We start from the raw sequence: 26604 nt of genomic DNA on the forward strand, positions 1-26604 counted from the left end.
AAATTAAAATCAGTGCCCTTTGCTGCTTTCTGCACTGTAAAGACAGATTATGGGAAACAGGTTAAAGTAAAATAATACATAAATACATAAACACAGGCAAGCACACACAACACACAGAGACATTCACTCCCACTGTTCAGGACTAAATCCCTGTGGCTCGTAATGACAGCTGTCCTTTGTAATTTAAGTTGCTAACTGTTCCAGATTTAACAAGATTTGCAAGAGAGTAACCTGAATTTAAAACACTAAGCAAAATAACAACAAAAACATTCCTCTCTCACACTATATCTATATATAGCTTGCCGAGTAGCTCTCTGAAGTGATAGATAGAAAACAATCTTATAATAAGATATTCAGGAAATTGCTGTTTCATCTCTGGATCCAGTTTAATTTCTATGGGCATAAGCACTAAGCTCTGAGCTGGCGGGAAGAGAGTGTGCAGAACTACCGGTGCTTTCTCAGCTATGCATCATCCTTCTCCTTTACCATCAACCTTCTCCCTTCCCTGTGCCTTCTTCCACAAAGTTCCCCCTGGGCATCCTTGGTAACTCACAAATCAGATTTCCAAAAATCATGAGACTGGACTAAATAAAGGTCATGAGATCTTTAATCATGAGATGCTCCAAAATAATGAACATGGGAGGCTTTTTATTTTCTTTCATTTGCCTCTGAAGCTGCGGGTGGCATCTGCAGGCCCCAAGGCATGTGAGAGCTCTTGGTGGTCAAATTCCAGCCCAAAACACATGACCAAACCCGGCGCTCTGAGGGAGCTCCCATTCCCACTCCCACCCCAACAGGAAGATGTTACTCGATCTTTCCCAACTCTTCTTCCCACCAGAGTCCTTGGGGATAGCATCTGCACCCCGTATGCTCTGGGGTCCTGCACACTCCTGGGAGGAGAAGGACCACGATGAAAAACTGCCTTGGCCAAACAGGCAAGGGAAAGGCCAGGACCCCATCCCACCTCCTGATCCTTCCCTGCTAGCAGCCAAGCTAAACTGTATTTTACAGAGGCAAGAGCAGGGAAGCTCAGGTCACCATCTCTCAAGCTGCTTCGGGCTGTGCCTACTGATGCATCGCACATGCAGAGCAGCCACTGAACCGGCCTCTGGCCCCTTGGCAGTCCCAAATCAGGCCTAAGACCCTACGCGCAGCACCAGCATGAGCAAAGATGTTCCTCTTCTCGCCTCCTCCCCTTCCCTGGTCAAAAAACAAAGCAAAACAAAAGACACCCTGCAGGGATGGGTGGATGGATGGATGATTTGGGATTTGGGTTTTTTTTGTGGTTTTGCATTTAAATGAGAAGGAATAATTGGGGGAAAAAAAGAAACAATACTGAGGAGGATTAGTGATATTTGGGGCACATCTGTTGGAGAAATGAATTAGTCTGTGGATTCCAGAAATTATGAGCATGTTCTCAAGATGATATATGCTCAATTTGAATAGTCACTGGACCATGTCCTCCCATGCAACTTCCACCAGTGCTGGCAGGAACAGAGCACAGACAAAAGTCATGACTGAGTCTTTAGTATCTGTGCTCTCTCCCCCATATATTTGTTGAGGATTAAAAATTCTCAGTCATTCAGCTTCCACGCTCTCCACACCAGATAGCTCAGCTTTCACCTTCCAGCAGCGAGGCCAGGAGCGGTGCGAGCACCAGAAGTGCTATCAACACTTACCACAAGTATTGCGATTTTGTTTTTCCTATAGCACTCTGGTGGGCAAGGAGCCCAACACTACAGTAAAAAAGAAGTGTATGCAACGTGCCTGGCTTCTCCTTGCCGCTTGCTCCCATGGCACTGGGCATAATCACCCCCAGGCTTCTGAGGAGATGTTGAGGAAAAGCATTTTTTTTGAATGTGTTAGATGTGGTGGAGGAGAATGAGAAATAAAACATCCATGCCTTCAGCCTGCCACAGCTAGCTACCAATAATTTTTGCTCTATGGGATCCAACGGCTAATTTCTTAATGGCTTAATCTTTACCCTTGGCTGATTTTACAACTATTTCTAAGCTCTGTAAATTATTGAACCATTCGCTGCAATGTACAGTGCCCTCACAAGGTGCCATCTCCCTCTCCATTTGACCTGTAAGTTAAAGCTTTAGAGACATTTTTAGGTTCTGTCTCTCACCCAGGTCTATATACAACACAAGAGAAAAAAGAAACACACCGAAATTTCCAGTTTATGTTGAGTTCTGTGGCAGGTTTATATGTAATACAATTTATCATGCAAATTGGACTTATTGGGGGTTAAGATATGGTGATGAAGCAGTGCCTTTCAAAAGCCTAAGCTTTATCTCTGCATGTATTTAGTAGGGGGAAAACATTACTGCAGATGTCAAAGATAAAACCCAAGTTAGATTATGCCATTGTGTCTGCAATTTGCGTTATGTCTTACTTGGAATAAATCTCTTCCTTAAAATCCCACCTTAAAACCAATGAGAAACCTGTAGGTGTAAGCACAAACCACACCACTGTGTAACATACTTATATTCATTTATAGAGGAATATCCCTCCCTCCATTTATTTTTAAGAAAAACAACCATCCTCTACCTTTCCTATATATACATCTGATATTGGGTTTTTTCTCTGCTCTCTGTGCCCATTGACTCATCTCCAGGAGCGTTACTCCAGGAGGGGCACACGGAAGGAACCGAAGGCTGGAGCAGCCACCGCGGCTTGCAGGACACACTCCCTTAGGGACAGCCTTGGCACTCTGGTCCGTATTTGCATCCCTGCCTACCTGCAGGCACCGCAGCATGGGAACTGGCTGCCATGCCTTGTTCTCACCTCCTCCTTCCATGGGCAGCAGTGAGAAAGAAAAAGGGCACCTCATAGACTCGGTGTGCCTCTGCTCAGACCACAGAAAAAGACTATTTCATCAGGCAAAGTTGCATTTTTTATTGGGCACTGAATGCCACCGCTGGCACCGTTAATTCCCCAAGGTTGTTGTTCCACAGGCCACTGTGGCCTCACACCAGGCTTTTCAAAATATATTAAACTATTTATGTGAATGAGGAAAGCAAGCGAGGTGTGGTGCCAAGGGTGTGTGTGCAATAACATCTTTTATCAACGGGAGCTCAGGACTCAGAAAACCAGACGTGCTTTCAGGCACTGCCAGGCACCCGCTCACTTTCAGCCTGTTTTCCCTAAGCTGCTTTCCACAGACCAGGGCTGCTGCAACTACCAGTTCCCAAATTTGTAGGGAAGGGGAAAGCTCTAGCACTCATTTGTGAGCAAATTAACATCTTAAGGCAGTTGAAAAATGAAGCCTACTTGCAAATAACTGACCTCAGAAAGAGAGGAAGAAAGAAAAGAGCTCAGGAAGAGAGCCCAGGGAGATCAGGGTCTCCCTTTCAATGGCAAACATCACTGTTTTCTTTAGCAGAGTCCAGCCCTTGTTCCACTAGGATCCCATTTAATTTTCTCCATGTAGCTGTTACAGACTTGATGTTTTGGCTCAGAACAAGAGACGAAGCACAGAAGAAACCATCTGCCCTGGTCCCCAGCAGCCCGCCAGGATTAACTGCACAAGCAGCTAACTCTGCACACCTCCATCAAGGGAAGATGGGTGAGATCCTGCATGTTGAGTTTTCCATAAATTAGAACTTTTCACAGGCAAATCTCACCCTCTCATCTACTGTGTAGTCCAATGGTAAAAATGATGGCATTTAGAAATAGGCAGAGCTCAAACCACACCATGCTCCTTAACATCTTAGGAGGTCCCTGAAGCTCTGGTGGAAAGAAGCATAATGGCCAATTAGTGAGAATAATTGAAGAATAGCCATAAAATATTAATAAAGCAACTGAAAAACATGCTTAAAGTACATCAACTATTGTAATTACATCTTAGGAGGCTAGGATTTCAAAGCTTTGTACTTTCGTTTTATATGAGAAGTATTAGGTTAAAAGAAAGTTATACTTAGAAGTACTGCATAACTGTCTTTACTGTGGATCGTACGGGTTCAGAGGTTTTGCTTGACGGAGTAGACAGAGCTGGTAAAAACAATCTGATGCTCATCAGATTTCCATTGTTATACACTGAAGGCAAATTTTGAAAACAATCAAAAATGCCCCTTTGCTTGTCAAATTAAAAGGATTAGGGTTAAAAAGATAATCCCATAATCTTATGTTTTGGTAGTCTCAAAAATATTTCCTACACAGGTCAGTAAACATAAACTGAAAACAAAAACCAACTTAATCAGTGAAGCCGACTTTTTCCTGATCACTCTTGAAAAGGCCATTGTAATGTCTCATACCACTCACACAGAAAATCTCTAAATCAATCTATTTTAAATCTACAGAATAGGTAGAAATCAAGAAGTTACTTTTAAATAAAATTTTTAAACAGACTCATCAAAAATTAATCCAGGCAGCTTCCACAACTTTTACTTAACTCTTGTTACAACAGTTTAGTAGATTAAAATTCAGCCTTTGCGTAAAATATGATTTAATTTTGAAGTCACTTGAAATGATTACCCTCTTGTTAGAGTTAATGTACTTTACTATGTCGTCTAGATCATGTTTAATTATTAAGACAGTCATCTTCATAATAATGTTTCTTACAATATGCACATCACTGTGCTGACCCCCTGAAGCTGGGTGGCTCGATCTAATTAAAATGTTTTCTAAGTATTACCTTTGAAAATGCTGTATTATAGCTCTCATTTACTTAGCTATGGAGAATTTGAGAGAAAGCCTGAAGTAAAATATCTTCATCTTGATTTTCAGAAACTGAAAATTCGGGCCGACGACTGCTCGGGAAGCTGCAATTCAAGGGCACCGTACAGTGTGGGTCGGAGAACAAAACCTGCCCCAGGAGGAGCAGGGGCTGGGATGCAGGCACTGAACCATGATGCTCTAAACAAAAGAGCATTTGCAACAACAATGAAGTTGTGGTTCCCACCATGCTCTGCACAACTGTATTGCAGAACTGTAATTATCTTGATGTTCAAGGCCAAGTGCCTCGGTCTGATGCTCAACTGTCGAAACTTTCAATCATCATAACACAAAGAACAGACACACAAGAAAATACTTTATACTTTTTTGCTGCCTGAAACATCATCCTGAAATCCTCATCTCTGCACCCAACAGTCTGATTTCCTGTTGTTTATCTACTGATGAAAATAAAAACGTCTAACTTGGGCATTATAAGTACACCCAGAAGCCCAATGTGCTGCTCCTAATTCAGTCTTGCTGAATTGTAAGGGGGCTTCCTACTTTTGTTTCCCAGTTTTGTATTTACAGCCAGGAGAAAAGGAGCCTCGTTACCTTGTTCCTTGGAAGTTAAATTTCTTTTTTTTTCTGGAAGGTTTAAAATATTTAATTCTAGCCTTCCCAGAATTTCTTTTTTTAGCTTTCACCTCTGATCTGCTCTGAAAATTGTGAAGGGCTTTTCAGAACACAAGGCGTATTTGAAAAAATACTATCTCATTATGATTTTATCTTCCCCACAAATAACTTAAAGGCAAGTTGTTGTGTTTTTTCTCCTCCTTTCTCTTTTCCTTTTTTAGTAAGAAAAAAACAACCAACCCACCTAGCCATTGGCAAAAAAACCCCCCACTTAAAGGATAGTATAATATATGGGCTATTTTGACACTTAGCAAGTGTATGTTTTGATGTATTAGAATGTGTTTGTGTGGCTTACGTGCAGTTTAAAATTTTATCCAGCTAATCTATCTGACATTAAAAAAAAACTATGAGAAAAAAACCCAAGTCTTACATCAGACAAGGCTCAACTCTGCTAAATTAATAAAAACAAAACTGTAAACCACGGTCACAGAGAAGTTGGCTGTTGTTTAATAAACTGCTATTTAAAATATTTTAATTAAACCAAACCTCAGTGTGTGTAGTTTCTCTCAGATCAATGTTCTGCAATGCATATAGATGTTTACAATTATGATAGCGTGTGGGAATTTAGCTACGTCATTGGGGAGTGGTTTTACATGTACCTACGAAATTATAATATCAAATAGCTCCACTTCATGTAAATACGCTCCGCCTTTCACTTTTTTCTTTTGTTATACCAATGAAGATAAGCAAATGCATTATAACAAAGGTTTGCAAAAAGCCTGGGAGAATTGCGACACACATACAGGTGTGGTAACAGAAATCCCATCGATATAAAACCAGGAGTACAAGTCAATAGCCTAAAAACTGCTGAAAATTGATGAAGCAAGATAATTCAAAAAGAAACATATGTACAACAGGTTAAAGACAATAAAAGAGATTTCATGTATTCTAGAACAAAGTCTACATTTAGACTGGTCTGTTGTTAACCAGATTGCCAGAAGGAAACCCAAGGCGCTCCATACGTATCCCTCTCCCACTGAACACCACGAACCGCTAAGCTCATACTTGTAGGACATTTTCTTGCCAAGAGGTGGGAAGGAGAGGTCAGGTGCCAGAGGTAGGCAGGTACCCACACCAGGTTAGCAGTCTGCCTTGCTCACGTAAAACTGGACGGCAAACAGGAGCTTAGCTTGGTACGGCTTCAGGGTCAAATGTGTTCTCTTCACATCAGGGATTTAACGAGGTTTGACTTTAACAAAAGAGACTGAAGCCAATGTTAGCCATGGCAGGGGGTTGGACTAGATGATCTTTGAAGGTTCCTTCCAACCCAAACCATCCTATGATCCCATGATTATACCTGGGCATTAGGGCTTGATATTAAACCTCTACATTGTAGAAGAGCTGGGGCAGCACTTGTTCAGCAGCTGCAACACCGTCATGCCCCAGTGTGCTCGCAGGCCTCTCACGTCTGCAAGCTCCGTGATATCATACCGTACAGCCCGCAATCAAGAACCTACCTTCTCCCCATATTGTAACGTAATCTAACAGACATCAATGGCATTAATAGCAAGTAGGTGTAAAAATTGTAATTGTAAGCATGGAACCATCCTCAAACAAGTTATTGCCCAAGTTCTTTGGACACTGAATTTTAGCTATATGCTACCTGAAATTATCAACAATGGGAGAGAAAGAGTAAAATCATCAGTGATAAACTCTGTGGGTGACAAATAAGGGAAGTGGGTAAATGAAGAGAACAACAGGCCAGCCACACAGCCATTTCAAGGAGAAGCAAAAGAAGATAAGCTGTAATCAGTAAGGAGGATTTCCTAGACGCTGAACTGTTTGAAAGAGCTGAATTCCTAAGTATCTTGGAGATGAATTTCTAAGGTAGCTTCCAACGGCAGGGCTAAGCGATTACGCCAGCGTGTGACCTGCTGCTTGCTTTTACAAAGCACTGTGGGAGCGCCTGGTAAGAACAGAAGTCTGGTCAAAGCATTCTAAAACTAGTTAAAAAGAACAAACACAACATTAAGTCTGTAGCTAGGCTTCCACACGACAGCAAAGGACTTTGATCAGTGCAAGTATTTCCACGGGCAAGGATGATAAGATGCGAGATTCCAGCTGAGGCATCCGAACCCCCAGCACTTGCGGAAGTTCAGCTGAATCAAAGATCATCCCACGAGCAGCATCTCAGGGTGGGGGGGCAAGGGAAGGTTTGTACACGACTGGGAAAACTTTCAATCTTTAAAGAGTAGCTAGCTCATGCACATCAGGTAATGCGATAAAATTCTTTGCTTGAGTTTAGGAAAAGGCATAGCAGATTGATATGAAGGCTGCAGGCCATTTACACCGTTTGAGAACCAAACTGTTAACACATACACCACAATAATCCAATTAGAAAAGGCTTTTTGCATCCTGACAAGTGAAGCATAGGTTGAAGATTAGCTGTAGTACATATCCTCCAGATAAAAATTCACCTACAGAAGTGGTAGACCTCTTCAGTGAGTCCTGTGAATCTGCTATAAACTCCAGATTTCCAACATTCACCTCCTGTGACTTGGTGACATGGACAGAAATATAATCAACAGAAACATGACAATATTTAAAAGTTTAATAGACTTCAGCTTTTGACTGTGTCATATAAAAATGCAACTTTACTCTCTTTTTATTGTTTCAGTTATCTTCTGGAGCAAGCAGTCAGGCAGTGGTGCTATCTGGGCCATAGCCTCAGGTCCAACCCAGTATCACCTGGGTCCAGCCATGAGGCTGTGGCATGCTGGCCCCATCCCGGCACATACAAACAGTGAGCCTCAACAAAAAACCAAGCATGGACCCATTTTAACGTACACAATAAATCTAAGTTAAGCACAGAGGGTGAGCGGGCACACAGGCTTCTGCTGAGAGTCTGTGTCAGGAAAGAAATGTCTTTCACGGGGATCTCCCCCAGGTTTCCAGCTATGGGCAGCCCAGGAACGGTGCAGAAGAGCTGCCTCAGTGGCTCCGGGCTTGCCACAGACTGCTTTTATGCGACCTGTAAGAGATGAAGATACTGTGCCTCAGCTTCCCATCCCTTTGGTGAGGGTGTTCCCTCTGGCTCAAAGGAGTGTCTCAGGGGCTTCCTTTGCAGTTAGTAACTTTTGCAGAGTCCATAGCAATCCTTAGATGAAAAGTGTTTTGTATAGGTACAGCTTGTAATGATCTGAAGTCATAGTTCTGTGACAATATGTATAGACCCAAACCCAATAATTTTGCCAGGTGATACTGCTTAATCTGAATATGCAAAACTAATATTTATTTTCAGGAATTCGTGACACAAAATGGACATCGCATTAAAAGGAAAGGAAAGTAAATATCACCATTGACTGCTGCACTCTTTAAATGCTGCATGCAGTGCCCAAGAGCCAATGGAAGACTTATTATCCATGGCTAATTGCAAAGAATAGGTTGCATGGGTTTCTTATATGTTTAGATACCAAGTCAGCTCATGAGGCGACATCTGGGGTTCATTGCTTTTCGGCATGGGTAAATGCAATGCTCACATGGGGAAACTTCAAAGCCCTGAGAGCAAGATTTAAGAGATGCTATGTCTCACAGTACTTAGCTGAGTGGTGAAGATCATAAAAGAGAAAATTATAGGCTTTTCCAGCTTTTGCACCAGTCATGCTCTGAAAAATGTTTGGAGGAGTTAAGCTCTGCTTCTAGACCATCCGCTGCACTGCTCACGGGGTCCTTGCCAGCCGCCCAAGTGCTGCGAGCCCCTGGGGCTTGGAAGGGGCCACAGGCTGGGAAGAAACAGAGGTACCCACCTGTACGCAACTGCTGCCAACCACAGGGACACAGCTTGCCATGCCTATGCCAACAGAGATGTCTGCCTGTTCAATAAAGGCAGAAGAGGGCTTTCCTTGCAAAAATTCCATGCTGATGAGACAGAGAAAGCTGCAATTTGATGGACAAGACTGGGCTGGGACATCTGTGCAGACAACAAAACTAATCCTAAGGAAGGATCTTACAAGCAAGCAATCATTTATCTCTCCATCAGATATGAAAAACTTATCTCAGCTGCAGCGAGTGACAGGTCCACAGCAATCAAAGGGAAACTGTTGCAGTTATTAAAGACTTCGTTTCACTACAAACATCAAAACAACAGCATGGCATAGCACTGCTGAAAAGGAAGAAAAATTTCTAGACCTGCAACGTTATACAAACCTTCACTGGGGTGCAATCACCCTACATAAGCTTTCTCCCGCTACTGCCATACAGAAACTGCAAGGAAAGGCAACCAGGTATCCTCCTCTGAGGCACCAAGAAACAACAAAAGTTATTAAAAGGCTGATAGTCAGCCAGAATCAGCAGAAAAACTTCATAAAAAACTGTTAAAGCTTTTGCAAATGGGAAAAGATACAGCCTTTAAATTCTGAAAATGGTGCAAATCACCCAGCACCCTAATAGCTGTAAATAAACTCTTGAAAATTAATATACCATTTTTAACAGTACTTGACCTTGCCACTGTGTTTGTATGTTTATTATATAAATGCACCTGGAATCCAGCAGTGCAACTTTGAAGACCTGGACTAAGGGACACTTGTTAAGGCAGCAACAACACAAAACATTTTAGTGCCCTCACTGCATCACCTTAACATCTGAATGAGGTATCAGAGAGATGACCCACAAAGTTGTCCCATACTGTAGACAATATGGGAGTGTTTGGGAACGATAGAATTTCTTATTTGGTGTTTTGTGGCAAAGACAAACTTGGTCACAGATGTTTGAAAGTGCTGGCAAAACCCCATGACCCTGTGAGGATAATCTTTGTTCAGCCTTGCCGCTGCAAAAGCATGGCCTTCCATAAGCTAAACAAGGAGTTAAAGACACAGTAAGGAACCCGAAGGAATGAAGCGAAGGTTTGCTGCACAGGATTTTGGCTGTTACACGCCTGTGATCCCACCGCTCCAGCAGAGCTGCAGAAGTGTAACCGAGAGTGGAATTTCAGACCCTCTCGCCCAAGATAAGACACTCATTACGGCTACCCTGGCTGCCAGGTTTCTCTACTTGAAAGCTGAAATTCTCCCAAATAAATCTCTCTGGCCTGAAAAATGAGAATCTGGTATCAGACCGAGCTGGGAAATTACTATCTGAAGAATGGATATAAGTAAAGATAACACAGAAGCAAATCTTCACCTTTACTGCTATACGTTTGCAAGAGCCCACCACCGAGAACTTACTAAACAATACGAATAGGGACTTCTGGCACGATGCTGTGAGAACAGCTATAATTACCTTCTCAGGACACAAAGTCAGAATTCACAGCGGCCAAGTTACATGTCACGATTCCTCATCTCAATATGGTATCACAAAAATAAATTAGGAGGAAAAATGTATAACATGTAAAAGTTCTCTAATGGCTGTATTTGATTACTAGAAGATTTACAACCACTTAAGATTTCTCTGCTCTCTGAAGTGAAATCCAAGGAGAGACGCAGAGGATATGGGAAATTCTCTGATGATCTTTTTCCCTAGAAATTGCTCCTTGCTAGGGGTTAGGTAGCAAAGGAGGCAGAGAGAATGACCTGTGCTAAGGAGAACTGTGGGAACATTAAATCTCTTCCTTATTTCAGGGGTTGGGGCTTTTTTCCCCCTTGGGAGTGCTTTTGTTCTGTGAAAATTACATTTCACTTTTTGGGAGCACAACCGTAGAGGAGAGCGGTTGCGGCGGCTGCTGAGCGGAAGGACCACGGGCACCGAACTGCGGTGAGAGCTGCGGGAAGACCCAGCAATGGGGGGAGGCGCCCACTCGCAGCAGGGCAGGAATCTTGGGAATTCACACCCAAAAAGGGGGCAACTTATGGCCGCAGTGGACTGTCCTATAGGAGGGATCGGGATGGGGCTGGAAGTACAGCGCATTCAGGAACCACTGTGGCAACCGTGCCTCCAAAACCAGTGTGGACGGCACGATGCCTTTGCTCTTCAGGGGTTTGCCCCTGGGGAGTACAGACACTTCCACCTCTGTCCAAGCCTTCACCTATAGTTCATCTTCTTCTGCAGCGCTCAAAGACACATGAAATAAAGCTGAAAAAAATTACACAGGATTTCCACAGTGTTCAAGTTCATTAAATTTGTTTGTTTAACTTAAATTACATCCTTTAACCCTGTAGCCGTGCATGCAGCTCCCTGCCATCAATGGCACAGTTGTTAGTGTGTATGTTGTTTACTTCTCTACACTAATTTGTCTATAAAGAAAAGAAGCTAAAGGGGTCGCTATTCTGGAAAAAAAAAAAGCTTAAAAATATATGTCCTTCTTCACTCACGTCCGTACATCACAGGAAGTGAAGCTAATTCCAAATCACCCCAAACTAGCCAGTCTTCAGGTTTCAGAAATATCTTGTAGAAGCTCATTTTACCTTTGTGCCCGTAACAGAAGACTCCCGAAGACAGAGAAACTTTCATCATCTATAAATGACTAACAATTACATCAAAACAAATGGAGGGCTTCAAAGCAGGGTGGAAAAACGGGGGTAAATTCCAACTGATTAAGATACGGCATAATTATCTTCTACAGGAAATAAAAGCTGTATTTTTAACAGGCGACCAGTCAGATAGATTCAGTACAGGGTTATGATTGTGTAGCGACTTCTCATCGAGTTGCAGCCTATCTCCCCAGAGAGATGACAGATCTCAGAATTTTCTTGTAATTATTTTTCTACATAGGCTCTTAATTAAGAAATGGAAACACGAGAGCTCCAGAGCAGGCTGCATTTCATTGACCATTACCATTCATGTTTTATCCTTTACAATTAATTCAAAGATTCATAAGTACCTCATACTGGTATGGTACTACACTGAGTTAATACTGTGGTAACATTTCGGTAACACCAGAATCTCCCAATTGCCTTAGCAATTCTCTGCTCATTCCGTTTTACAAACGCTGCATTCTGTGAGCCAAGACACACTGCTGCTATTTAAACCAACCTCTTGCTGTTTAAATATTAAATAGATATAAAATCCGGATTGTTGTAAACAAGAAATATTTATATACAAGTGGAAAACACATATTAATAGGTATAAACTGAACTTGCAGATGGCTATGAATGTATTTAAAGAAAGTACAAAATCATAGGTAAAATAAAAGTTCTTAAGGGAGATTGGGACAAGATTCAGTAATGCATCTTCATAAAGTATTTCTGGTAATGGACTACTTTTTGATAACATTTTTCATCTCGTTCTGTAAAGGGGATGAAAATCAACCAACTAATGACCACCATGTGCGGGTAAGCGTGTTAGGTTTGACGAAAAACATTCTCATGCAACATGGAGCCTAAAGGCGCTAATGTAATGTAAACAAACCATAGAGTAGATACTGAATTTCTACTGTATTGATTCCGCAATAAACCGGAAATAATCAATAACATTTGTATCAATTTACAGGATAAGGGATTCCAGAGCCCTTTTATCATGGCTGGGTGTGTTCTCCCCTGGCAAACCTGACTGCGATCATGACCCGAGCTGTCCTTCCAAAGAATAAAGTGCTTCTCTGAAGTGTCGTTAACCCTGAAACCTAAAGATGGCAAGGCTATAAGGAGTGCTCACTCCTTAACTTCTGATCACTTTAATATCCTGGCATCAGGGCAGTTAATTTTTAACTCCACAACTATGCACTGGAAATATGGTTACAGATCAGATCTTTGTGTGTGAGTAATATGGTGCCTCTCCTCTAAATATGTATACTGTGACTGTTCTGACTACAGCATTAATTATTAAATATGTTCATCAATTATTAATATAAGACTATTCTCTTTCATTTTTCAAGTACATTTACCCTTTTTTTCTAGCAAGAGACCCTCAAAGTGTGATGTAGGAATGCATGTCATTCCAAAACTGAAGACATAGATGAATTAACTCTCTCTATATGCATATCTTTGTGTAATGAAACTTGCTTCTTCTCACCATTCATTTTTACAGTATAATAGTACATAAACATGTTAAATTAAATCAACTGGTCATAAAATCTGTTTTGTGATGCCCAATGCTGCAGGTATGCTGTATGTAATGGATAATGGACTTTATTTGATTGTGGAAGTCATTCATGAGAAGCCTGTCAGGAACATGACTCCTCCACAAAGACCAAGTAACCCAACCACCTCACAGTTCTATTCAGGGTTTTGCTGATCAGGTAAAAAGTTTTTCTGCCTTCCCTTAGGAAGTTCCTGCTGCCCCAAGCCCCTCTCTGATCTCGGGGAGCATCTCCTGTCCCCCCTGCTGGGGAAAGCCCAGCTCACTTGCTGCTGTAATGTCCCTGCTCACTGGCTGCTGGCTCCTTCCACCGTCGCATTTCTAATTAGAGCCCTGAGCCAAAAGCCACAGAAAGTGAAAGAAAACCCTTCCACCTGGACAGCTGGATCCTGCCCAGTAGGCATACACATCATCTAGATATTTTTTTTTCATGGAAACATAAATAATTTACGTTTTCAATTTTTTATAACTTCAGCAGTGAGAGGCAGCATTGGGAACAGCCCCCTCTGCTTCACCCCTTGTTTGTGGGGGTCACACAAGACATTGCTGAGCCATCAGCATAAATTACAGCCAGCAGCACGTCAGTGCAGAATGCCTAACTGCATGTGCAATTTCAAATACATAAATAATCCCACTGACTTTACTGAAGCACCAGAAAACATGCAGCTAATATTCTTCCATAACTTCTCAGGAGTATTTGAGAAGCAGCACTTTGATCTTTATTAACTGTCAAGTCCATGATGAGGCAAAGTACGTTCCTCAGCAGGCTGCTGGAGACAGGCCTGGAAGCAGCTATGTCCTTCTGGAGTTTATCTGGACATATACACACTGGAGCTGACTTTCAGTACTTCCCATAAATGTGTATTATAGCAGTTCCTTGGGACTATGAACTATCCTCATGCTCTATGCTTCTTGACAACCAAGTGTTGATGACCTCCTACCGAGGCTGTGCACTCCCACTATACCCTGGTATGAGGAGACTGCTAAGGGGCCAGGACACCTAAACAAGCAAAACCATGGACCAGGGGGTGTGTCCCACCTTTCTGCTTCCAGATAAAAGAAATATGTTTGCATAAAGCGTTTTGAGAAGACATTCACACAACGTGAGTTGCTTCAGCAGCTTTGGCCCCCCTCATGGCCTGGAGCAATGCATGGTTCCTACCACCATGTGTGCACTAAGACACAGGACTTGCTTTAAGTGCCACGGGACCCACCCTAAGCGATGTGTGATGCTCACAAGCTTTCTCCTGACCAGAAGGCAGCTCCAGGAGTTTTTCTCCCTTTGACTAAGAATGTCAGCAATTTCAGCTTGACAGAGAGCTGGCCTGACTTATAAATAAGCTGGCCTGGTCTAACATATGAATCATGGGTCAAAGATAAGATAAACACATACCAGTGTAGTCCTCGTAGCACTCGCAAGTGTAGCCCCCTTCTCGGCTCCGGCACAGCCCGTTGCTCCCGCAGGGGTTGGAGTAGCAGAGATCAATCTCCGTCTCGCAGTAGTCGCCTGTGAAGCCCGGGGGGCATCGGCACCGCAGCCCGTTGATGGGGTGGATGGGGCGGAACAGGACGGTGTTGGAGCTGATGAACGGGGCCGAGCTGTCGAACTTCAGGACAGAGACACACTTCATGTAGTTCTCGCAGGGCTCACGCAAGCAGATGTTGTCGTCGAAGGGCAGCACTCTCTGCGTGGAAATCATGGTCAGCAGGGTCCTGTTGAGGTAGATCTGCTCCTGCAGGTCCTCAGAGGGGAAGAACTTGTTTCGAATGCCACCGGGGAGCAAAGCTGAGAAGGTCACATTCAAAATATTGGAGCTGACGTCTGTGTCATTTTGGATGTTGAAAACAAAGATGCCGTCCTTGGCGGTAGACAGCACTGTCGCCACCCCCTCCACAAACAGGGACAGGAGGGGAGAAAGGAACCTCTCCTGGGACATGTTCTCCAGCCGCACCGTGATACTGTTGGTGAGCATGTCGTCCGTGATGATGGTGACCCGCAGGGTGCAGACTGCCGTGACGCTGTGGACACCATCTGAAGGGAAGAGAGGAAGATAACAGTGGCATCAGAGAGCAGGCTTCAACCTACAGACAAGGAGGCTCCTGCAGTCTCCTGGAAATAGAAACAGACCTGCGAGGCATTTCAGGGCACCAGGATGGGAAAGGGAAATGTATCCACCTTCTGCAGTGATTACCAATGTCTTTACTCAGGAAAACAAAACAAAATCTTTTAAGGATTGCAACTCAAGGGACCAGAGACATCTTGAAGAGCCCAGAACACCTGGAGAACATCCCAGGCAAACAACTGGCAAAGGCTAGTGAGCAAACTGAGAGGGCCTGAGAGCCTCAGGATGGCCAAGGGGAAGCCAAGGGGAAGGGGCCTCTCAGGATAGTCACTGAATAGATCTCCATACAAGTCACTACAAACGGTGCTGGGAGGTTGTCACTTTTCACAGCACACCACCAAAATTACCTTCTCCGGGCGTGGTCTCAGGCATAAGGAGCCAGGACTATGCACAGACAGAGAATTGCGACCAGAGCTTTACATAAAGGTCACTTTAGGAAACAACTCTTCACACTCAAACACTTGAACTTCTTCATTCTTCACACCTAACTTCTTCAACATACTTTACGAAAATTAGAAAAAAAAATTGAATAAAATACGTCTGTAGCGAAAAGCAGACATTTAAAAACTCTTCCATTTTATTCTTCCTTTAGAGCATTTCTGATATTGCTGTGGATGTTCTGCAATAAAACTTGTAAATATATAAATACAGTGCTAATACCCGACACTGGACTGAGAGATGCCACTGTAAAATCTCAGTACACCCTGAGGCTTACCATAGTACTGGGAATGTCAAAACTCGAGAGCATTCTATCATTATGAAACATAATTGTGACACAGTGAGTGCTATAATTAATCCAAATTCAATGTGAGCATGGAATGGGAAGTTGCATCATCACTGAAACCAAACCACTTAGTTCAATTCTGTCTCCTTGCTAACATTAAGGACTCATTAAGAAAATACAGATCGCATTACAGAAAATATGGTTAGTATTACAGCAGCATCTAGAAACCCCAGGAGAGATCAAGACTGGCTTCTGATAGGAAATGTTCCTTCCCAAAGATCTCACAGTGTAAATAAACAACCAGAAATGGGGGTGAGTTCATCTCATGAGAGAGATGAACTGGTTTGAGTGGCCAATATCAGGCCCACAGTGGGTGTTAAGAACTGTACCCAGTTCCCCTAGGTCCCAGCTCAGTGCCATAGTGTTGGCCCAAAGTATCCCAGAAATAACCATTTCAGAAGTGATCTGCTATTACATTTATTTCAATTAAACCATAAGGTATGTCTGGAAATGGATTTTGAATCACATCAATGTAAAATCGCAGCAGAGACTGCAATTGAATCAATCTAAACCCAGTGAGATCAAAATTCTAATATCACGCATTGCTAAAGGTCATTTTCCTAATGCTTACTTTCAAAGTGAAAGTTTACGACCCATTAGGTCTCCTATAAAAGGTCTGTCAAGAACAGAGAAATCTGAATGGCTCCTTTCCTATTCACTGTCACCGCTACACTGCAAACACTATTTTGTTTTAAAAATAAATATATTGTTGGAAGACTTGTCCTCCAATAACACAGTAGCAATATAGTAAATTATGGCTGCGTAATTAACCAAATGGCTTTTGACTCCCTCCTCCTGATCAGGTTATCTGTAAAAGCTCAACTCTTGACTTTTTTCTACACTGAAGCAGCTTTTAGGCAAATAGGCAAATGTTTTCTCCTGTGTGCTACTTTACTACTGCCTAGCTAAAACCAAACAGTCAGAAGAGGTCATTATCCGGGGTGATCTGTTTGATGTGCCCTTCACAGAGGCTCACGCGCCAGCTTGGACTTTCTCCCGAGTTTGTAGCAATCTTTGTCTCCTCCTCCTCAGACTCATTCTAGAAACGTGTGGTTTCAGCCTCTACCAAGACCCAAAGCAACCTTTAAAAATGATGGGTAGCCCAAATCCTCACTGCGACCACCTCCTCCTCTTGCCACGGTCCGTCGATTTCTGGCCAACAGGCAATACAGGATGCACCCTATTTTCAGGAACGACACCCTCAGACTAGTTTACCCACTTCAGTCAACTGCCTGGCTCCCTCCCCTGAAAGGCCAGAAGCAGAACAAACTATTCACTTTTTTTTTTCTTCCTAAAGCAGTTGACATTTGCCTGCCTGTCCCATAGGGTGCCTGAACTATTTTGCTATTTGTTGCACAATACGCTACAGAAGTTCACTCATACCAGCGACAATGCCGGACAATGGGTCCTTTTCTTAAGAAAACACTATGATCTATAGCCCATGGTATGTATAGTAAGAAGACAAAATACGATCCACTGTCTGACAACGCACTAGAGTCTACAAACTGTCATAATCAATATCAACTGTCACCATATGCAAGAGCTTCCCAGCATTCACAACAGCTATTCTGACACAGTTAATAAATCACTGGAAAAAGCCCGGTGTCAGATACCACACAGCCTCCTTGTTCCGCAGGCAGCACAAAAGAAAACCGGGCACAGACGTATCGCTGCAAAATGAAGTCGTGTTTTAAAAGCCAATTCGGCTTTCTGCAGCCCGGTTGCAGAGCATTAAAATAAAAAAGAGTAAAAAGGAGCTGGGCATGTGTTCTATAGGCAACAAAAGAGCGGCCAGGCTATACAGCCCGCTGGACAAGCGCCTCTTTCATATCACCAGCGAGTCTGAGAGCAGCATCACGGGACCCGATCATCTATCTATTCATTCAGAAATTTGTGGAAAGTTGAAACAATCTGTGGTTTTATGGGACCAAATTAGTATCTATTCTACTTCCAACAGACAACATTCACTTTGAGGGCTGGCAAAAGTGCAACAAAGTGGAAATTTTGTCCTCGTCTTCATTGGGAATTGAATTAAGCCCTAAACACATGATAAGATAAGTGTTTTGAGATTCAGAGGTGTAATACTCCATGGAAGTTTCAAATGTTTACCAGCAGAAATGTGAGAAAAATAATATTAGGAGTACTATTTTATGGAATGGTGATACTCTATGTCCTTTCACTGCCTGACGGGCCTACCATATGCAGCTGTCTGCTATACACGCACAGCCAATCTGTTACTCTGCTAAAAAAGCTCTAACAGCCTGACTTTGCAAAGGTCTTAGGATACAGCTTTAAAAAAAGTCCCTATCATGTTTTGGCAGATGCAAGATGGTTTCAGTCAGGGTTGCAAAACACCCTTCAAGTGATGCTGCACCGGAGGAACTCTGGCTACACTTTACTCTTTGGAGCAGACCTCGGCACAGATGAACACATACACATACACAAGGCTTAGCTGTCACCCATTCTCACAGCCATCATCTGCTTGGCTTCAGCAAACCAGCTGGATGCAGGAGTCTTCCTGAAGAAGCTCTAAAAACATGGGCCGTGCTGGCAGATGGGACGCACAGGCATCCTGCTAAGAGTGGCTCGAGCAGGCAGCCTGGATCTTAGCAGCCCAAGCCCCTGCCACCCGGATAGCCTGAGAAAAGAGAAATGCAGGATGGGCCAAGGAGGAAGATTGGGTTTGATCTGTCCTTTTGCGGGGTTGGCTCCTAAACCCCTTGCGCCAATGGCTTTTGTCACTCTGTCCTCAAGTTTCTCTTCCATAAAGCGGGGATAATGGCACTTAGATGTACACTGTGGGGTAGTGGGTGCAGACGCTGGAATGCTGAGATACTGGGGTAATGAAGGCAACATCAATATCCTAAACAAATCATAAAAAGTTCTTTCAAAAGCCATTGCAGCCCGGTTTATCAAAAACAAGGTGGAAAGATTAAAATAGAAGACTTTTCACGTCTCACACGTCAGTGAATGGACAAAGAAGATTCTGGACGGCTGGGTAGCCGCACAGGAGAAGAGGTGTTCATTACAAACGCAGTCCCTGCACACTGAATTTATATCCTGGCAATATTATTTTAGCTATGCTTTCTACAAAAGAAATCTCCAGAAGGTGGAAATCAAAGCAGACTGTTGTCTTTTGTGTCACTGTCATTGGTGAATAGGCCCCTTAAAAACAGAACTACCCATCTTCATCCTCCATCAAACTAATGAAAAGATTCAATAGCAATCACTTACCCTGACGCGTTACAAAGAAAAAAGAAGACAGTAAGGCTGACAAAAGCTTGAACCTCTCTAAAATACACTAATAACTAAGAATTGATTAAATAATCATTGTTCCATGATTACCCTTAGTTTATGACAAACCAAATCAAATCCGAGACTTTAATCTCAGCTTTCTATCTTCTGGCAGTCCATAAACCGAAGAATTTTATTATCTAGAAATGTAAACACAGCAAAGTTCAACTGAAATGAACATTTGGCAATGGCAGTACCTGGCCAGAAAGGATCTTTTTGGTTGTTTTTTAAGTTGGCAGAAACAAAATAATAAACACTTTTTTGGTTTATTATATACAAAGGTCTTAGGGCTGCATATCAAAGCTGAGTATTTTATATAGATGCTTTAGCATCAGACCTTTTTTTCATAGATAGCCCAACCGACATCTATTCCAATTCCACTTGGTAATGCATCTGGAATTAACAGATGTCAGAGTTTACAACAGCTATGCAGTCTCCTTGGCTAGCAAAATGAAGAATAAGGACACTCCATAGGTTCAAATAACCTCTTGCTCTTCCCAGCTCATGTGAAGCAATCATGGCCATGGGTAGCAAATATCGCTTGGTAACACGCCTTTGAATGATCAAACCTCTGTCCCCCATTGCTTCCAGCCACATAAGGGGGTTAATACACACCTAGTCCAGTACTAAGCCTTGATTTTGATTTAACAGCGAGGATGCCATACTTTTAGTATCCCCTCCACCACTTGGGCAGCAGTAGCACGTAAGTAGCACCAGCTCGTAGCAAGGGAGACCACAGGCAATACTTGGCTGCTTGAGCAGAGCTGGAACCCAAACCATGCTTCCCACTGAGCAAACAGCAGTAAAAAATCAGCAGACGTCCATAAAAATGAGATGCATAGGCCTGCGCTAAGCTTCAGCTTGCCTCAGAAAGACTGCAAGTCTTGCAGGGCTGAGTGCCTTCCTTGCATTGTGCTTCCACCACCACGGAAACAGATTTAAAATGCGTAAAATGTCAGTGTATTAATATTGTCCCTTCCAAAGCACTGCTGTAGACACTACAAAGCTGAACTTCTATGTATAGAAATGAGGAGTCTACGAGCATCCATAAGAAAAATCTTTAAAATATTTTCTATGTTATGGAAAAGTTCGGGGTCTTATAGCACAGAGAAAATATCCTGAAAGAAAGTAAACAGCACAGGAAATGGTGGGTGGGAACCTAAGTAAGATGCTTTGCCAAACCAGCAGAAAACATCACCAGAAAGGAAAATGAAAATAGGCGTAACTGTGAATTTATAGAGACCCTACCCCAGAGTCTTCCCAGTTAGCGAGCAGCCTCACTGAAGAAGTGTTTCAGGACAGAAGCTGTGTATGTGACCCCAGTTTGAGGGCACCTTGGCAAAGGACGTGGGGGCTGCTGTTGGCCTTACATCTGTGAAAGGCCAGAGGGATGGGCAGTGGCAAACCTCCACCATGCATCCCTAAGTAGTTTCCTGGGTTTTGGTAGGAACAGATAAAAGTACAAATTTCTCTTCTGCTAGAGAAAAGTGATACTAAATGGTGCAATAACAGAAAAGTAATTTCCTTGAGATATATACCTCCTTTTGGAAAAATATAAGTGTATTTTGTATAACGTCCTATCATTTCTTAATCAGGCACTACTGGATTCTGTCAAAGGCTCCCTTTCGTTGGGATTGGAAAAGCCACTGATGAGCAATTCCTTCTTCATATCAAGTCAGATGAAATGACATGGAAATGATTCCCCTTGGCCACATGAAGCTTTCGTCATTACTTTTGTCCCTTTGTTTCAGACTGCCAGTCTCAGCTTCATGCACTTGGGAGCACTGACTGCCAACACAAGTTGTGGGCTTTGGAAAGGATATATAAAAATAATCATCTATTATTCACACAGTGCCAAAGGTTCATGCTGGAATCAGTGCTCTGAAGAACGTCGAAGCCCAGGTCTGCTCCAAACCCCATTACGTCAACAGGAAGATTCCCATTGACTTCAGTGGGCTTCACTCCCGGCCAAAATTGGGCCTAGAGCCTAATTCCCTGAGTCCTTGCCAGCGCACTCGTGCAGAGCTTCTTTCTCAACCTGGCAGCCCCAAACCAGAGCAACACTATGCCCAGGAAAAGGCTCAGGGTTGAAAACCAAGACGGCAAGATCATAAAGCAAAAGACGAGGGATGAGGAGGGCAAGCATGCAGACAGTAGAAGCATGCAACATGGATGGTGCAGCACGAGTTGTAAAGGTTGGAAGGGTTTTCCTAAAATCAGGTGTCTGAATCAGTACCTCGACATCTCTAAACTTCCAGGAAGGATGAGCAGCTTGCAGCTGCCCTTCTGCAGAATCTCAGTTTTGAAAACACTGGCCAATGTTGCCTGGTGTCCTTTGAAAAAAAGAGGGTTCAGAACAGACACAGGAAGGGGGAAGAGAAAGATGTGTTACGTGGTGTTATGGGGGGATTTTAGATCACAGGGCAAGGTAAAACAGAAGGCAGCTGAGCTCCTTGGGGTATGCAAGCACACTGGCAACGGGGACTCAGTCCTGGCTGAGCTACACGGGAGGGGAGTGTCCTGGGGAAATCATGTCTCTAGGGGGAAAAGAAGGTATTTGGGATTAATGAGTCCAAGGCTGGAAGATTGACGGAGGACAGGCAATGGTCCATGCTGGCATGTGGACCTATTGGAAAGGATCAGACTTTTGGAAAGGATATATAAATATAATTATCTATTTTCACACAGTGCTGAAGGTTCACGTTGGACAAGCACGCCTATGTATGACTGCACCAGCAAGCAGCTCTCCCCAAACCAGCATTAATCACACTGCCTCCAGCACCATCCCACTGCCGCTGGGACAGCTCAGAGCCCCCAAGGGGGCTGCCCCAGCCCACCCAGGACACGGGGTACGTACCAGAGTTGTGGCTGGGGTGGAACTGCACTGCCCCGTGACAGCGTTAGCCATACCCGCATTTCTGAAATGATGTTGGGGTCAGTACAAGCAAAGGATCCCGACAAGTCTGGCCAGACACTTCCAGGCAAAGCCACCTCTGATGCTCACAGGCTGTAGACGCTCTTAAAAACATTTCATGTCAAGCTTTCAGGTACTTCTTTTTGCAAGACGAGTCATCTTTTCACCCTGACAGAGATGGGTATCTGCGACACCTGGGGAAGGTGGGCGGTGGGATCTGGGGCTTGCGACTCACAGCAGCTCTCACTGCCTGGTCCCCTTGGCAGCAGCCATAGCAGCACCAGCTAAATCAGACAGCAAAAAAACCCCCAAGCTGCGGGAGGAGAAACTCTGTGTAAAGCAACTGTGAATTCCCGGCATGTGTAAGAATAAAAAACAGACTAATTTTGGCATCATTATCTTTAATGTAGCCTGTACTGTTCAGGATTATTTACTTTGTACACAATACTGAACAGAAAAAAAAAACCGCATTTTGGTTTGCAACTTGGACAGGGGATTAAGAACGAATCGATGCCAATTGGATTGCTCAACATTGTACAAGACTGCCATTACCCTTTCTGAAACCAGCACCTGCAAGCTGAGAATTCTGAAATGCTAATTGGGTTGGTAACACTAGTCTGGGGGAATATTTCTGGAGGGTGGGAAGGAAGGCAAGTTGGATCTGCTGTCAGGAATAAGCACTCCTGCGTTCTGGCTGCAGCGAGGCTGAAAAGACACCTGACTTCCCCCAACACCCTCCCGCAGCATCACTGCTTGCTCTTCAGGTACCTGGGGCACACGGGGTACAACTGCTGGGGGGTACAAGGCGCAGGCAGGGGAAGCTGGCAGGGATGCAGCAGTGGCAAGGCAGGCGGAAACAAGTCCCTGTCCCAAGCAGAAAGCAGAAGGGTGAAGGATACTTAGAGGGAAGTACGGTATGTGGGAAGATAGCGTGAGCACACCAATCACCAGCTCCTTCCAGGCCATTTTACTGACAAGGAGATTTCCCCGCTAGCTACAATGCAAACGGATTTTCCTTCCTGGGCTCTGCGCGTACCTCAACTGGTTTTCCTTGTTAGTCCTCTGCCCGGCCACGCTCGGCGGCGGGGCTGAGCCCGCCCCAGCGTCGTGGCTGGGGCCAGCTCCCTGCCTGCCGTCCCCCACCTGGCTGTGAAGCAGCTTTTCTACTCCAGCTGGAGAGGCAGGTTTTCTTTTCATGGCAACCTCCACAGAGGCTGTGCGTCTCATGGCACTCATCGGACCTGTTCAGATGAAAAACTCCACTCCAGATCACTACACCAGACGGACTCACAGACTGACTTGCTGGGGGCTCCGCCACCTCCTGTAAAGCTTTATCTCGTTTCATATATAATCAAAATTATTGCCTAATTACTGCGATAATTTTTAGGCCTCTCTGAACTTTAAAGGGTTTTAATATCATTTACATTTTCATTCTAATTTAATTAAATGCATAGGTAAATGTCCCCAGCCAAAAGACAAGCGCTGGTTTCCCAGCAGGCTCACATTGCCAGCAGCCACATCTCGCAGCGCACGGCAGCGGTGGCTGCAGTGGCTTGGAGGGGGCACTGCTGGGCAGGAGGAGATGCCGGCGAGTGTCGGGGTGCATGAAGCCCAGGAACGGGGAGCTCCGTCACCCACTCACCCCACAGCCAAAGCGCTATTCATGGGCATCTCTGCCTTCCCAGCTGTAACCAGCTGTATTCAGGACTTGAAACAGGTTTCTCAAAGATCCATGAAAGCACCGGACAAACTAAACTGCAGTCATGGGATGCTCCAGCATTAATCTTCATTCAGGGATGGTCTTCAAGTAAATGATGTATTTTGTACAGAGTAAGATAACAGCAGCGTGTTTACCCCGAGACTCGCTTTTACGTCACCAACCCCACTTCAAAAGAGAGAGCCCCCACGTGGGGTGCCCGGCCATGCTGCCGGGGAGCGACCGATGGGTCCCCACAAAAGCTTCCATTCTCCTCGTAGCTACACATCCCCTTGCAAACATTTGTACTCACTTGGTCTGATTAAAGCAAGAACTTCCCCAGGCAAGCCAGGGCTCCGCTCAAACCTCTCTCTGCAGTTTCAAAGCAGGAGTGTATGAAAACTATTTTGGGGATGGCAATGGTGTGGGGGAAGACTTGGGGTTGGGGCCTGGGAGTTTCAAGACCAGGAGCAGTGATAAGGAAATAGCTTCTCTGCCTCAGTGTTTGCACCCGTACCGCCTATTAGTAACCTCAAAGGGTTCCTTTCAAAACAGTGTCAGCTAAATGAGATCTGTCACGTTTATTTTTCTAAATGTCTCCATGTTCCCATGTTCCTTTTGCCTGGAGATACACTTTGCTCCTTGCTGCAACCCACAGTGAAATCACGGGGACACTTCCCACTGGACGGAGTTCAGGCTTGCTATCTTGACTGGAAAACAAAGGAGGGAACAATGAAAAAAGACGATGGTCACGTTTTTCTGATGTCATTTCTGTTTACAGCCAAGCTTTCAGAAGAGCTACGTATGAGCTGAAAGAGTTATTGATATACTGGGCAATGTAGGAACTTGCCCAGCTCCCTGAAACAGAAAAAACACCAGAAAAATCCAGCTGTGACAGCTCAACAGGTTGCTGACTGCACTTGTGCTCTGCTGAAGCACAACTTGGGAAACTAAAGAGGGTTCTTAGGCATACATGTATTTTTTTTTCAGTTTTCTGTAGTTTCAGTCATCATAAGATCATTTGCAAATTAATACAAGAAAAAACCAGGGGGCTATCCATCCGAGGAAGGAGAAGCAGTAATGGCTACATGTCAGCATCCGTGTGCACCGGGCACAGGAAAGGTTGGTTCAGCTACTCCTTCTGCCCCAGGAGATTCCAACACACTGAAACACAAGGGACCCACATGTGCACGGTAACGCTCTCACATCAAATTTGTTGATGGGAGCAATGACCGGGGCATGTATGTCCCACCTGTAACACACATGTCCTAAAGGAAAAGTTTCAGAGCCTTTGTAACTCTCTCTTTTCTCTCTCTCTCTCTCAAGTTCAACCAGTATTTGCGAGTTTTTAAGGAGAAGTAGATCAAAATCAAGAGAAGTGATGGGGACCATCAAGGTCCATTTGCTGCCATCCAGCACAAAATACACCCACCTTCCACAGCCTGAAGAATTTAGACTTTCAATTAGCCTGAATTGATTAGAAATCCCTAGAATGAAAATATTTTCTTCAACAAAATATCGCATTCCCCCCCATTTTTGGTTTCAATGGGAATAGGTTTTCTTTTTTCTTACTAGATTCCCAACTGACCGGTTCTACCGATCTTTTCTGTTAACCGAGGTCTACTGAGTTAAGCACAATAAGAAGAAAATAAGCAAATAAGAAACTTGAGGAAATAGAACTTAAGCAAATAAGAAACTGAAATAAAAATACTTGCTTGCATCACGTGATTAAAACAAAGAAATAAGAACAGAAAGATAAACAGGCAAAACCACCTTTACCAAACTTTGGTAGTTTTGGGAAAGACTCACCAGGCACTGGCAATATTTATAGAAAAAATTCTATGTCCTTTGTGTCTGTTGATAGGCAACCCACACAATCCTTTGAAAATGCAATGTGAAAACAAAAAAGAACTTTGCTTAGCTAACCATCTACGTGTCACTTGCCACTGGCAATGAGATCATCGTATTTTTGGCCACACGGTCAACTGAGAAGATTATTCTTGGATCCCTGCCGTTAAAACTAGTATGCTGGACATGAATCAAAAGGGACAAAGCACTTGTTTCCTGTTTCTATAGTCCTGAACCTACAGTGGGTATTTTTCTCTCCAAAACTTTCCCAAAGAGAAAAGGGGCCCCACAGACAAAATCAGGAGAATGCAAGAGCTTGACTCCTATCGCCGTACGTCATCTTGGGAAGCTGATGCAGAGAAAGGGCAGGTCAAGTTACGACAGATTAAAGTGGGTAACATCAGTGACTCGGAGCCACTGGTGAAATGCAGAATCTACACTGATCCTCAGGAAAGGTACTATAATCTCAAATGCCTATCTAATGATTTCTATTCAGTTGAGCTGTAGAAATGGATTCAGGACTACATGATTCACTTTAAGAATCAGATAAAATTTTCTGCCAGACACTTTGCAAGACACAGATCTTGAGCAAAACGGGAATTTTGCATTCTAGAACAAATATAAGGCTACCCGACAATTTCTACAA

The 26604-nt window shown here is 43.7% G+C and overlaps 1 protein-coding gene across 1 annotated transcript in view; it reads right to left on the bottom strand.

Annotated features, from left to right (window-relative positions):
* Positions 1 to 26604, bottom strand: part of CELSR1 (cadherin EGF LAG seven-pass G-type receptor 1) — a gene marked incomplete at its 5' end in the record, with an annotated part of 169995 nt that overhangs the window by 83758 nt on the left and 59633 nt on the right. Inside the window, one exon of the mRNA XM_035891689.1 lies at positions 14693 to 15331. Coding sequence (XP_035747582.1) covers positions 14693 to 15331 — 639 coding nt within the window. The remainder of the gene's footprint in view (positions 1 to 14692; positions 15332 to 26604) is intronic.

This window comes from Egretta garzetta, unplaced genomic scaffold (assembly GCF_000687185.1).
Source record: "Egretta garzetta isolate BGI_Z169 unplaced genomic scaffold, ASM68718v1 scaffold33, whole genome shotgun sequence".
NCBI lineage: Eukaryota > Metazoa > Chordata > Aves > Pelecaniformes > Ardeidae > Egretta > Egretta garzetta.